Here is a 15,475-nt window from a genome sequence, read left to right on the forward strand (position 1 = left end):
TTTGCTACAGCGTGCAGAACCATAGCAAGGTAATTACACAGCATAGATCTATTTGCCATTCTTCAATCAACCAAAATAAAATGTTCTCAGGAAATAAATGGTTTCCAGCATTCTTAGGGCATAATTTGATGCCAAAAAATATTAACTAATATACATTTTACTCATTTTGGTAAATAAACGTACACATGATAAGCTTATTGTCAAGCTTCATCAAGTCCCCTGTAAGATATATTTATGAGAATTACAATATCTTCAGCAAATTGCTTTCTCTGTCAGAGGAACATACAATCTAAGCATAAAATTAAGCTCAGGGCAATTAAATCTATTACTCCATGTGAGAAACAAGCTGAAGCATTGTTCTAACACTGGCAGGAAGGTGTGGCTTCAACAAGATGCTTACAGTTTTGAAATATAAGAGATGAAGGACAGAGGGCATGGTTTTGCATTCAAAGAGATGAGAGAATACACCAGTGTCTAACAATGCTTCTGGAGGAATCGTGCTGATCTAGTCAGAAGAGACATAAAGAATTGTTTTATTTGTTAATGTTTTGTAGGGACTGGTGATGGAGGCAGAAAACATGACAGTTGTCACAGAATTCATCCTCATTGGACTGACACAGTCACATGACATGGAGCGCTTTGTCTTTGTTCTGAGCTTAATTTTGTACATCATCATCTTGCCTGGAAATATCCTCATCATCCTCACCATCATATCAGATCCTAAACTCACTGCCCCTCTTTATTTCTTCCTGGGAAATCTGGCCTTCCTGGATGCCTCCTACTCCTTCATTGTGACTCCCAGGATGTTGGTAGACACCTTTTCTGAAAAGAAGACAATCTCCTACAAAGCCTGCATTACTCAGCTATTTTTTTTGCACTTCCTTGGAGGAGGGGAATTTTTACTACTGGTTGTTATGGCCTTTGACCGCTACATTGCCATATGCAGGCCTTTACATTACTCCACTGTTATGAGCCCTAGAGCCTGCTATGTGATGTTGTTGGCTCTCTGGCTTGGAGGATTTATTCACTCCATTATTCAGGTTGTCCTCATCCTCCGCTTGCCCTTCTGTGGTCCAAATCATCTAGATAACTTCTTCTGTGATGTCCCACAGGTCATCAAGCTAGCCTGTACAGATACCTTTGCAGTTGAGCTCCTAATGATCTTTAATAGTGGCCTGCTTACCCTCCTGTGCTTCCTTGGACTCCTGATTTCCTATGCAGTTATTTTATGCCATGTTCATAGGTCAGCTTCTGAAGGAAAAAGCAAAGCTATATCTACATGTACCACTCACGTTATCATTATATTTCTTATGTTTGGACCTGCAATTTTTATTTATACACGTCCATTCACAGCCTTATTAGCTGACAAAGTGGTTGCTTTCTTCCATACAGTATTATTTCCCTTATTGAATCCTGTGATTTATACACTTCGAAACCAGGAAGTAAAAACTTCAATGAAAAAATTATTTCTTCGTCAAATAATTTGTTAATTGATTTTTAAATAATAAATCTGGTAGGGGTAATTTGACATGGTATTTATTTAGTTACATAATAAGTGATACCCTTCCTGATTTGATCTCCTTTTCCTAATATTATTATAGGCAATTTTATTTATTTATATATAGTGAGAGAATAATTTTTTAAATGATGCAAAAGAAGGAATAGATTTATCTAAGTCCAATGGATGAGTATAATATATGTATGGATTAAATTTTACATGGTTAAAATACTAAAGGGTTTTATGCTATAATCAATTGTTTCTGTATTTCCAAAAATGTAGTTATGTAGTGTCAGGGAAATGTTAGTGATCTCCATCCCCAAAAGAAACTGAGAGGATGAAAGTCACAGCAATTTCTTTATTCTATTTGAGCTATCTCAGTCCCTCCCCCAACCCCGGTGCACTGCTGTTACACAAGGCAGTTTCCATGGAGCTATGAATATCTATCAGAGCAAAGATTTATAGTAAGCAGCAAGCAAGGGGTAAGGGATTCTGTAAATAGACTAATTCATTTTGATTCATGGTAATAGGCTAGAAAATATCAAGAGCCAAGTTGCAAAGGATTTTCTGCCACCTTGCTGAGGTGTTCTCAACAAACATCACCTGGGATAAACACTAGCAAGCTTTGAAATTTTTTTCTTCTGTGTTTTCCTATTGTTGAGACTTCTTTTGATCTTTGGAGATTTCATTGTCTACTTCACTACTCACACTGTTGACAGTGCCTTTCTCATTAACTATACCATAGGCAAAGTATCTTAATTTTAGCATTCCATTGAATATCAGGGTCATTTTAAAACCATTTCTCTCCCTCACAGTCAAACTTGCCATTGTCTCTCCTTGCTTCTGTATATAAGTGATACTTGCTCACGCTATACTAGAGTGACTCCACGCAAAGGAGTTCTATAATCATCAGGGTTCTCTATGCAAATGCTATACCAAATAAGAAAAATAATCTTTTGTTTAACTTTTCCAGACCAAAGTATAATGGCATTTGTATCAGACTCCATTACTCTCATATTTTTAAGCACATGCAAAATGGGATATTGCTATTTCAAAACCCATTTCTTCAACTATTATGAAAAATAGGGAAAAAGGAAAGTCTCATAATGGAACTGTTTTAACAATGACCACATTGAGAACCAAAATTTATCGGCCAAAATTCAACCAGGTTTCTATGTAGCCAATTCTCCATAATATACTAGTGGTTTGATGGCCACTGATGGTTTCTTGTAGTCATTAAATTGATTCAAAGAATTTTCAAGAATTATTTTATGAATATGAGTATTTTGTCTTCATGTATGTTTGTGCACTATACTTGTGCCCATTGTCCACAGAATTCAGAGGACGGTGTCAGATCACAAGGAACTGCGGTTATAAATGAGAATTCCTACTTGTGTCAGAGTTGAATCCAGCTCCTCTGAAAGATCAGCAAAAGTTCTTAACCACATAGACATCACTTGGACTTCTAGTCACCAGTTTATATCTACATCTGTTCCTCTTCTGCTATGTTAAACACAAGCACTATGTCAGTACAGGAGGAGAGATCTTTTTCATTTCCCCTTTCATATGTGTAGTCTCTGTTCAACTTGCTTGTGAAAATATCCATGTCAAAGGAATTCCAAGATAGACACTTGGCTGATTTTACCCCATCTATGTATCTTGTCAGAAAACTATCTATCTCTTTTTATACATCTTGATGTTACTTTCTGTCAAGTTTATATCTCTCACAGCTTGCCTTAATCAAGCACACAAACAACCAAGGTTTTTTTTTTTTAAGACATTACATCCCTTTATGTGTTCAATTTTGAATAAAATTGAGAGAAAATATAATAACTATTTTTCTTTTTTTAATATATATATTTTATTTTCTATATTCTTTGTTTACATTCCAAGTGATTTCCCCTTTCCAAGTTCCCCCCCTCCCCATATGTCCGATAAGCCTTCTTCTCTCCAACCATTCTCCAATCACCTCCCTCCTTTTTCTCTGTTCTGATACTCCCATCTAATGCTAGATCAGGCCTTTCTAGAATCAGGACCCTCTCCTTACTTCTTCCTGGGAGTCATTTGTTATGCTAATTATGCCTTGGGCATTCAGAGCTTCTGGGCTAATTAATATCCACATATCAGAGATTGCATTCCATGTGTAGGCTTTTGTGATTGGGTTACTGCACTTAGGATGATATTTTCCAGTTCCAACCATTTGCCTAAGAACCATTTTATGAATTCATTGTTTTTAATTGCTGAGTAGTATTCCATTGGTGGTAATATACCATATTTTTTGTATCTATCCTCCATTGAGGGACATCTGGGTTCTTTCCAGCTTCTGGCTATTATAAATAAGGCTGCTATGAACATAATGGAGCAAGTGTCCTTACTGCATGCTGGGGAATCCTTTGGGTATATGCCCAGGAGAAATATAGCAGGGTCCTCCAGAAGTGTCACATCCAGTTTTCTGAGAAACTGCCAGACTGATTTTCAGAGTGGTTGTACCATCTTGCAATCCTACCAGCAGTGGAGGAGTGTTCCTCTTTCTCCACATCCTGGCCAACACCTGCTGTCACCTGAGTTTTTTTTTTTTTTATTCGATATATTTTTTATTTACACTTCAAATGATTTCCCATTTTCTAGCCCCCCACTCCCCGAAAATCCCATAAGCCTCCTTCTCTCCCCCTGTCCTCCAACCCACCCCTTCCCACTTCCCCGTTCTGGTTTTGCCCTATACTGCTTCACTGAGTCTTTCCAGAACAAGGGGCCACTCCTCCTTTCTTCTTGTACCTCATTTGATGTGTGGATTATGTTTTGTGTATTCCAATTTTCTAGGTTAATATCCACTTATTAGTGAGTGCATACCATGATTCATCTTTTGAGTCTGGGTTACCTCACTTAGTATGATGTTCTCTAGCTCCATCCATTTGCCTAAGAATTTCATGAATTCATTGTTTCTAATGGCTGAATAGTACTCCATTGTGTATATATACCACAATTTTTGCATCCACTCTTCTGTTGAGGGATACCTGGGTTCGTTCCAGCTTCTGGCAATTATAAATAGGGTTGCTATGAACATAGTAGAGCATGTATCCTTATTACATGCTGGGGAATCCTCTGGGTATATGCCCAGGAGTGGTATAGCAGGATCTTCTGGAAGTGAGGTGCCCAGGTTTCTGAGGAACCGCCAGACTGATTTCCAGAGTGGTTGTACCAATTTGCAACCCCACCAGCAGTGGAGGAGTGTTCTTCTTCCTCCACACCCTTGCCAACACCTGCTGTCTCCTGAATTTTTAATCTTAGCCATTCTGACTGGTGTAAGGTGAAATCTCAGGGTTGTTTTGATTTGCATTTCCCTAGTCACTAATGAAGTTGAGCATTTTTTAAGATGCTTCTCTTCCATCCGAAGTTCTTCAGGTGAGAATTCTTTGTATAACTCTGTACCCCATGTTTGGTTTTCTGGAGTCTAACTTCTTGAGTTCTTTTTTTTTCTTTTTTATTCGATATATTTTTTATTTACATTTCAAATGATTTCCCCTTTTCTAGTCCCCCACTCCCCAAAAGTCCCATAAGCCCCCTTTTCTCCCCCTGTCCTCCCACCCACCCCTTCCCACTTCCCCATTCTGGTTTTGCCCTATACTTCTTACTTCTTCACTGAGTCTTTCTTTTTTTTTTTTAATTTTTTTTATTCGATATAATTTATTTACATTTCAAATGATTTCCCCTTTTCTAGCCCCCCACTCCCCGAAAGTCCCGTAAGCCCCCTTCTCTTCCCCTGTCCTCCCACCCACCCCTTCCCACTTCCCCGTTCTGGTTTTGTCGAATACTGCTTCACTGAGTCTTTCCAGAACCAGGGGCCACTCCTCCTTTCTTCTTGTATCTCATTTGATGTGTGGATTATGTTTTGGGTATTCCAGTTTTCTAGGTTAATATCCACTTATTAGTGAGTGCATACCATGATTCACCTTTTGAGTCTGGGTTACCTCACTTAGTATGATGTTCTCTAGCTCCATCCATTTGCCTAAGAATTTCATGAATTCATTGTTTCTAATGGCTGAATAGTACTCCATTGTGTAGATATACCACATTTTTTGCATCCACTCTTCTGTTGAGGGATACCTGGGTTCTTTCCAGCATCTGGCAATTATAAACAGGGCTGCTATGAACATAGTAGAGCATGTATCCTTATTACATGGTGGGGAATCCTCTGGGTATATGCCCAGGAGTGGTATAGCAGGATCTTCTGGAAGTGAGGTGCCCAGTTTTCGGAGGAACCGCCAGATTGCTTTCCAGAGTGGTTGTACCAATTTGCAACCCCACCAGCAGTGGAGGAGTGTTCCTCTTTCTCCACACCCTCTCCACCACCTGCTGTCTCCTGAATTTTTAATCTTAGCCATTCTGACTGGTGTAAGATGAAATCTCAGAGTTGTTTTGATTTGCATTTCCCTAATGACTAATGAAGTTGAGCATTTTTTAAGATGATTCCCCCTTTGGTGTAGCTGTTCTTGGCTGTAGGGGCTTCCTGATAGAATTTTGGGGATCTCTTATGTATACTACCATATCATCTAAGAATAGTGATACTTTGATTTTTTTCATTTAAATTTATATTTATCCTCTTGATCTCTTTTAGTTGTCTTATCACCCTACCTAGAACTTCAAATAGTATATGGAAAAGATTTGGAAAGACTGGTCAGCATTGTTCCTGAGTGTAGTGGAATTGCTTTGAGTTTGACTCCTTGTAATTTGATGTTGGCTATTGGCTTGCTGTATATTGCTGTATTAATGGTGAAGTATGTATCTTGTAACCCTGTCTTCTCCAAGACTTTTATCATGAAGGGAGATTTGCTGTGAGACAAACTGACCTTACTTTATGTTTAGAGTTCATTTTAAAGATAGGCTTAGGTTTTGACTTCTCCTCAGCTACAGACCTTGGGGAGATCGAGTGGTCAATGGTAAATGTGCTCTCCCAGAAAAAGAAAACATTTTGCAGCTGCCAAAGATTTACCTTGGCTGAATGCCCAGGCTACGTGAAGAATCCCACTTGCCTTACTTCTTCCCCTGCCTGTATAAGTTGCCTGAGAAAATACAGTTTTGGGGGGCCTTGAACAAAGTTGGTCTTGGCCTTCTTCTTCAAGTCTCCTGTCTCTATTTCTCTGCCCTTCTCTTCTAGGGTCCCCTCTCGAAAACGCCGGCAGGCCGAGGCTGAGATTGTCAAAGGCTTTGCAGAATCTAATGAGATGATTGTGTATGTGGGTGGGTGTGTTTTTAGTTTATTTATATAGTGGATTACATTGACATGTTTTCATATGTTGAGTTGCCCCTGTATCTTTACAATAAAGCCTACCTGATAATGGTTGATGATGTTTTTAACATGTTCTTGAATTTTGTTTGCAAGTATTTTAAGTATTTTTATGTTGATGCTTATGAAGAAATTGGTCTGCAATTCTCTTTCTTTTCTGAATCATTTGGAGATTTGGGTTTCAGGTTATTTTCTATATTCTTTGTTTACATTCCAAATGTTTTCCCTTTTCCCAATTCTCCCCTCTACATATGTCCCATAAGTCCTCTTCTCTCAATCCATTCTCCAATCATTCCCCTGCCCTTTTCTCTGTCCTGGTACTCCCCTAAAATGCTGGATCAAGCCTTTCCAGGATCAAGGCCCTCTTCTTCCTTCTTCATTGGAATCATTTGATATACTAATTGTGTTTTCAGTATTCAGAGCTTCTTGGCTAATTAATATCCACTTATCAATGATTTCATTCCATGTGTATTCTTTTTTGATTGGGTTACCTTGCTTAGGATGATATTTTCCAGTTCCAACCATTTGCCTAAAAAATTAATGAATTCATTGTTTTTAATTGCTGAGTAATATTCCATTGTGTAAATATACCACATTTTCTGTATCCATTCCTCCACTGAAGGACATCTGGCTTCTTTCCAGCTTCTGGCTATTATAAATAAGTCTGCTATGAACATAGTGGAGCATGTGTCCTTATTTCATGCTGGGGAATTCTCTGGGTATATGCCTAGGAGAGGTATAGCAGGGTCCTCAGGAAGTGTCATGTCCAGTTTTCTGAGGAACCGCCAGACTGATTTCCATAGTGGTGGTACCATCTTACAATCCCACCAGCAGTGGAGGAGTGTGCCTCTTTCTCCACATCCTGGCCAACACCTGCTGTCTCCTGAGTTTTTAACCTCAGCCATTCTGATTTGTGTGAGGTGAAATCTCAGAGTTTTTGATTTGCATTTCCATAATGAGTGATGATGTTGAACATTTCTTAAGTGCTTCTCAGCCATCTGAATTTCTGAAAATCCTTTGTTTAGATCTGTACCCCATTTTTAATAGGGTTATTTGGTTCTCTGGGATCTAACTTCTTGAGTTCTTTGTATATATTGGATATTAGCCCTCTATTGGATGTAGGGTTGGTGAAGATCTTTTCCCAATAATTTTATTGAAGATTTTGCTGGCCCTTTAAATTGTAAATCTTCACTCTCATCTATGCCTATAATCCTTAGTTTTGGTCTTCTCATTGTGTCCTGGATTTCCTGGATGTTTTGGGTTACAAGCTTTTTGCATTTTGCATTTTCTTTGACCGTTGAGTCCATGGCTTCTATGGTATCTTCAGCATCTGAGATTCTTTCTTCTATCTCTTGTATTCTGTTGTTGATATTTGCATCTATGGCCCCTGATTTCTTCCCAAGGTTTTCTATCTCCGAAGTTGTCTCCCTTTGTGATTTCATAGTTGTTTCTACTTCTGTTTTTAGATCCTGGATGGTTTTGCTCAGCTCCTTCACTTGCTTGTTTTTGTTTTCCTGTAATTCTTTAAGAGATTTTTGTGGTTCCTCTTTCATGACCTCAGCCTGTTGACCAAAGTTCTCCTGTATTTCTTTAAGTGATTTTTGCATTTCCTGCTTATTGGCTTCTATTTTTTGACCCATATTCTCCTGAATTTCTTTTAATGATTTTTGTGTTTCCCTTGTAAGGGCTTCTAATTTTTGATCCATTTTCTCCTGAATTTCTTTAAGAGATTTATTTATGTCCTTCCTGTGTTCCTGTAACAGCATCATGACCAGTGATTTTTAAATCCAAATCTTGTTTTTCTGGTGTGTTGGATATCCAGGACTTGCTGTTAATGAAGAATTGGGTTTAGATGCTGCCATATTGCCTTGATTTCTGTTAGTAACGTTCCTACATTTGCCTTTTGCCATCTAGATCTCACTGGTGTTAGTTGGTCTTGTTGTCAGTGCAGGACTCACCAAGGGAAGCTGCCTCCTTGCAGCTGGCCTCCAGGTGCACAGTTGGCCTTCTGCTCTGCCTGGAGATGGGGCGCCATGGCCCAGGCTGTTCCCGATCCAGAGGTGGAGACCAGAAGGCTCCCTCCAGAGGCCTCCTGACTGGATCCTCTGCTCTTCTGGGCCGGACGGAGTCACCAATGCATGCTGCCTCCTTGCAGCCAGCCTCCAGGTGCACAGCTGTCCTTCTGCACTGCCTGGAAACGGGGCGCCGTGGCCCAGGTTGTTGTTTAGAAGATTTTAATGACTGATTCTATTTCCTTAGGAGTTATAGGTCTATGTAAATTATTTATTTAATCTTGATTTAACTTTGGTAAGATATCAAGAAAATTGGTCATTTCATTTAGACTTTCCAACTTTCCATTTTTTTTTTTTTTGGAAAAAGGGGGCATATATCATGTTCATACAGGCTGTTTCAGGAGGTTTTGGTTGTGTTTCAGCTATTTTGGAATCTTCTGTCTTCTCTGATAGTGCTTCTAGGCTGTAGTGGAGACAATATTGCCCTGGCTGTTATTGACTTTTTTTTGATACTGACAGTGAGGTATCTGTATCCTGTCCTATTCATCTGGTGTCTTCTCAAGGAATGCCTGCTGATGCCTAAGACTGGAAATGAGGAATAAATTGAGGGAAGGATGTTTGCAGGAGGAGATCTTCGTGATCTTTTGGTGATGGGTCAGAGAGAAAAGGGAGACTATATCAGGTGTTCTGAATTGTCAAATGGGACCTCATAAAATTACAAAGTTTCTGTAAGGCAAAGGACACTGTAAAAAGGACCAAACAGCACCAACAGATTTGGAATAGATCTTCACCCACCCTGCCTCTGACAGAGGACTAATATCCAATATATACAACAAACTGAAGAAGTCAGACTCAAGAGAGCCAAATAACCCTATTTAAAAAATGGGGTATATAGCTAAACAAAGAATTTTCACCTGAAGACCTTTGAATGGCTGAGAAGCACCTTAAGAATTGTTCAGCATCATTAGTGATTAGGGAAATGCAAATCAAAACAACCCTGAGATTTCAACTCACACCAGTCAGAATTGCTAAGATTAAAAATTCAGGAGACAACAAGTGTTGGCAAGGATATGGAAAAAGAGAAACACTCCTCCACTGCTGATGGGAATGCAAGTTGGTACAACTTGATATGGAAATCAGCCTGGTGGTTCCTCATGACACTTCCAGAGGACCCTGCTATACCACTCCTGGGCATATACCCAGAGGATTCCCCAGCACGCAATAAGGACACATGCTTCACTATGTTCATAGCAGCCTTATTTGTAATAGCCAGAAGCTGGAAAGAATCCAGATGTCCCTCAATGGAGGAATGGATACAGAAAATGTGGTATATTTACACAATGGAATACTACTCAGCAATTAAAAACAATGAATTCATGAAGTTCTTAGGCAAATGGTTGGAACTGGAAAATATCATCCTAAGTGAGGTAATCCAATCACAAAAGAACACACATGGAATGCAGTCACTGATTAGTGGATATTAGCCCAGAAGCTCTGAATACCCAAGACACAATTCGCATATCAAATGATTCCCAAGAAGAAGAAAGGAGAGGTCCCTGGTCTTGAAAAGGTTTTATCCAGCATTGTAGGGGAGTACCAGGACAGAGAAGAAGAAGGAGGTTGATTAGAGAATGTGCAGAGGAACGAGGGAGTATGGGATTTATGGGGAGGGGGTAACCAGGAAAGGGAAAATCATTTGGAATGTAAACAAAAATATAGGAAAAAAAAACTAGGGAGGAGATTGAGATATTGAATTTGAAGGAGCAGAAGGAGAGACGAAAATCTCCAGTAAGCCTACTCACTTTCTTAGCAGGAGTGATCTGTGGTTTTTCATTTTTCAATTGAGAAGAAAAAGTGTACAATACATTTTACATATTATTTCTCCTTTTCAACTCTTCCTAAATCTTCCTCATTGTTCTACCCACCAAAAGTCATGTTCTCCCCCTCTCTAAAAAGAAAAGCATTCAAACATAAATAAATAAATAAATAAATAAATAAATACACAATACATACATACATAAATACATAAATACATAAAGTGAAAAAAACAGCAGGACAAAAAATTTTTAAAAAATTGAGAAAGGTGAAATCAACTTTTTCCAGTAGAGTGTCATTGGGATATAACTCTAGTGCTTTTAGCAATCACATTACTAGGAGGATCTCATGCCTAGAAGAAATTGGCCAGCACAAACTAAAGTTTTATAAAGTATGACTATACTTTTAGTAGTATTTACAGCAAAACTGGACTAGGAAAAATAGGGCGTTGTTTTCTTTTTACTAAGGGAAACATATAAAACCCATAATTTTATTTCTTTTTAATGTTACCTGTTGGACATAGAGTTTGATTTTCGATACACACTACCTTAACACTAGATGGGACATTCCTAGTTCAGGGCCCAATGACAATGGAATTTGTTTTAATGGACAAATATTTAAATATACTTATAAAATTGTTCTGCCAGATAAACCAATAACACTAAATTAAATTATCATAATAAACTTTATCTTTGGCTGCCTTCTAAAATCTCTTTTAGAAAACATTATCTTTTTAAAACTATTTGCAACCATGTTAAAAAAAACAACCCTATATACTATTTCTATTAAAGCAAAGCATGTAGTATTATAAAGGACTTTTTAATTTGATAACTAATAATCCATTCAAAATTAGTCATAGGTTCTTCCTAGAAGGATAAAGAAAAAAAAATTATTTGTCATCAACTGACAAACAAAAAAGTTGTCACAGAAAAGAGTGTATTCTGACCAGAGTAAAACAACTACCATGGTACTTCTTAGCTCCTGCTTTACTATAAAACCCAAAATGTTGAAATTTTAAATTCACATTTCCCATATAAATACATGCCAACTTTCTCTGAAAACATATATTTGTGGAGTTTAAAATGATGGAAGAGACTTCTCTTCAACTATGTTCACATTGAATACTTCATGTATCTTAGTGTTTCCTTTATTTTTCATATTTCTCAAATTATAAAATCTCTTTTATTGCTAAATGTTTTAAAAATGTGTTCATGTTATTTAATCATCCACACAGTATGTTTCTATGTGGTAAAATAATGCTATTCATTATTTAATGAAAGTAAAAATATGTATATTATTTTCTTTTGTTATTCTTGATTTCATGTGCCCTACCTTACTTGATAATATATTCCATGTTTAAAAGATTTAGGTGTTTTAAATTTATTTACAATTTGTTTCTCATTTTTTTGTAGAGTTTGGATAAAATTAATTGATTTTTTAAATTGAGAAAATGTTTCTCAATCTTGCAATAAATCCTGTTTGAACACATTTATATTTTTATACAAGTTCTTTTATCTGAATGAATCAAATTGATTTATATTAGAAATATTAAAAAGAACAAATTAGATATTCTAAAAAGCTATATAATGAGTTCAAGATTTGGTAAACTCAGTTAACTTTAACTCCAGAAGAAAGATAAACATTTAAAGCAAATATTGGACAGTCACATTGTATTTAATGATCATATCCCTTTAGTCATCATAGCTTCTAACTCATCTCAAATTTCCCATCTTTACTGAGAATCTTATGATGTTGGGATATTCTTACATGTTATACTAATATATTCTCATGAATCATATGTGGAAAAGTAGACATTACATCCATCAGAGTTAGTATAAATTAACCTCAGACCATTTCTAATAATTTAGAATATGCCTTTGTAAGCTCACATATTTTTCTATTTTCCCTGGAGTAGAAAACTAGTTGGGCATTAGTAAAGATTGAAGGAAATGGAAGCTACACATTCTAACACAGGGTAATTTTCTAAATAAAAGTGGCATGCATTTCTAATATATTAACATTAATAATATTTCATACACTAGTTTTATTTTATGCCTAGTTAAATTCTTTAATAATAAGCTGTTGGCATTTTGACAGTTCTCACTGAAACTCTCTATAGCTTAGTTAGACTTTAAATCCCCAAGGCCAATTCTACATTGCATCACAACTTAGCTGTGTATCTCATAAATTAGCTGTGTATCTCATATTTTAAAAGGTCTCTCAGCTGGAAAAGAAATTAAAAGTTGGAACCATCCAGTACTGTCTATTTCATTCCAAGAAGTGATGTTTGCTGTGTGAGAGTGTGGTGTGCTGTTAGGTAAATGTTTCTATTATTCTTTAAATTTACAAAAAATAAAATATGAATGTGAACAGATATAACTGATACAATTATGCAGATGTTACTCTTACTATCTTGGGTTCAAAGACATAAAACAGACATAAATTGTGGATGCTGAATTTTAGTGGATTCTCAATAATATAGTTCTTTCTCCTTCTGATATTTAGAATAACCATATTTGGAATGAATAGTGTTCACTAAACATGCATTTTTATTTTTTTTAGCTATAAATTGTATATAGAGTAACTGAAACAAGTATGAGAATAGAGCCAATAATCAATACAGAAATACAGAATTAAAAAGAAAATATCACTATATATAAATTCACATATAGGAATATATATGAATTCATATACTCACAATCCACAACACAATGATGCTATATAAAAACCACAATGAAATGACAAGACATTAAAAAAGTAAATAAAAGTATGCATGTCCTGAAATTAATGAACCTTTTATAACAGTAATTTTGCTATTGTGTGTAGGCCTATAGCAAGATAATTTCACAACATTGTATGCATTTGCCATTCTTCAATCAACCAAAAGTTCTCTATTTACACCTAGGCAATGACTACATTTTCTGTAAAGAAAAATGAAATGTTCTTAAGGAATACGTGGTTCCCAGCTTATTTCTTATTGCATAATCTCACTCAAAAAATCAACTAATGTACTAATTTGATAAATAAATATACACATGATAAACTTAATATCAATCTTCATCCAGTCCCCTGTAATATATATTTATGAGACTTTCAATATCTTTAGCAAATTGTTCTCTCTCTCAGAGGAACATTTAATCTAATCATAAAATTAAATTCAGAACAATGACATCTATTATTTCATGTGAGGGACAACCTGAAGCTTTGTTGTAACACAGGAAGGCGTGGCTTCAACAACAAGATGCTTACAGTTATGAAATATAAGAGATGAAGGACAGAGGGCATGGTTTTACATACAAAGAAATGAGAGAATACACCAGTGTCTAGCAATGCTTCTACAAGAATAACTATAATCTAGTCAGAAGAGACATGAAGAATTGTTTTATTTGCTAATATTGTATAGGGATTGGTGATGGAGTCAGAAAACAAGACAGTTGTCACAGAATTCATCCTCATAGGATTAACCCAGTCACATGACATGCAACGCTTGGTCTTTGTTCTGAGCTTAATTTTCTACATCATCATCTTGCCTGGAAATATCCTCATCATCCTGACCATCAGGTCAGACCCTGGACTCACTGCCCCTCTTTATTTCTTCCTGGGAAATCTGGCCTTCCTGGATGCCTCCTACTCCTTCATTGTGACTCCCAGGATGTTGGTAGACATCTTTTCTGAGAAGAAGATAATCTCCTACAAAGCCTGCATCACTCAGCTATTTTTTTTGCACTTCCTTGGAGGAGGTGAAGGGTTACTTCTGGTTGTGATGGCCTTTGACCGCTACATTGCCATATGCAGACCTTTACATTACTCCACTGTTATGAGCCCTAGAGCCTGCTATGTGATGTTGTTGGTTCTCTGGCTTGGAGGATTTATTCACTCCATTATTCAGGTTGTCCTCATCCTCCGCTTGCCCTTCTGTGGTCCAAATCATCTAGATAACTTCTTCTGTGATGTCCCACAGGTCATCAAGCTAGCCTGTACAGATACCTTTGCAGTTGAGCTCCTAATGGTCTTCAATAGTGGCCTGCTTACCCTCCTGTGCTTCCTTGGTCTTCTGACTTCCTATGCAGTTATTTTATGCCATGTTCATAGGTCAGCTTCTGAAGGAAAAAGCAAAGCTATATCTACATGTACTACTCACGTTATCATTATATTTCTTATGTTTGGACCTGCAATTTTTATTTATACACGTCCATTCACAGCCTTATCAGTCGACAAAGTGGTTTCTTTCTTCCATACAGTAATATTTCCCTTATTGAATCCTGTGATTTATACCCTTCGAAACCAGGAAGTGAAAACTTCCATGAAAAAGTTAATCATCCGGTATATTATTTGTTAATTGGATTTTAAATAAGCAATCAATGTGATAATTTTGCATGGAATTTATTGTTATAAAACAAATGTTGCTCTTGATTATATCTCCTCTTTCAGGCAGTATATAGGCAATTTGACACAGTTATGTGCATTGAGAAAATACTTTTTATACTTTAATGGTTGAAAACAGAATGACAAAGTTGTTGAAGTATATTCTATGAGTGTGATAAATGTGGAGAGCAAAACTTATAAGATGTATGAGTGAAAATCTCCTAAGGTTCTTCTATTGGCTTGTTTTAACTCAGCCTGATACAAGCTCGAGTCATCAGATAAGAGAGAATATCAATCAAGGAATGTTTCATTAGGTGTGGCTATATGACATTTTTTTAAAACTGATGACTGATAGGGGAGGGCCCAGCACAATGTGGAACGTGTCATGTGGTCCTGGGTTCTGTAAACAATAAGGCTCAAGAAACCAATAGACAGCACCCTTACACGGATTTTGCTCTTGCTTTCCAGTTCCTGCCCTGTTTGAGATCCTAGTCTGACTTT

The 15,475-nt window shown here is 36.9% G+C and overlaps 2 protein-coding genes across 2 annotated transcripts; both read left to right on the forward strand.

Annotated features, from left to right (window-relative positions):
* Positions 1–563: 563 nt before the first annotated feature.
* Positions 564–1,490, forward strand: LOC127691222 (olfactory receptor 4N4C-like). The gene has a single exon (XM_052190814.1). It carries the CDS (start codon positions 564–566, stop codon positions 1,488–1,490), a length of 927 nt encoding a protein of 308 aa, XP_052046774.1.
* Positions 1,491–14,021: 12,531 nt separating this feature from the next.
* On the forward strand, positions 14,022–14,948 carry LOC127691190 (olfactory receptor 4N4C-like). The gene has a single exon (XM_052190748.1). It carries the CDS (start codon positions 14,022–14,024, stop codon positions 14,946–14,948), a length of 927 nt encoding a protein of 308 aa, XP_052046708.1.
* Positions 14,949–15,475: the final 527 nt, after the last annotated feature.

Source organism: Apodemus sylvaticus, chromosome 8 (assembly GCF_947179515.1).
Source record: "Apodemus sylvaticus chromosome 8, mApoSyl1.1, whole genome shotgun sequence".
Classification (NCBI taxonomy): Eukaryota; Metazoa; Chordata; class Mammalia; order Rodentia; family Muridae; genus Apodemus; species Apodemus sylvaticus.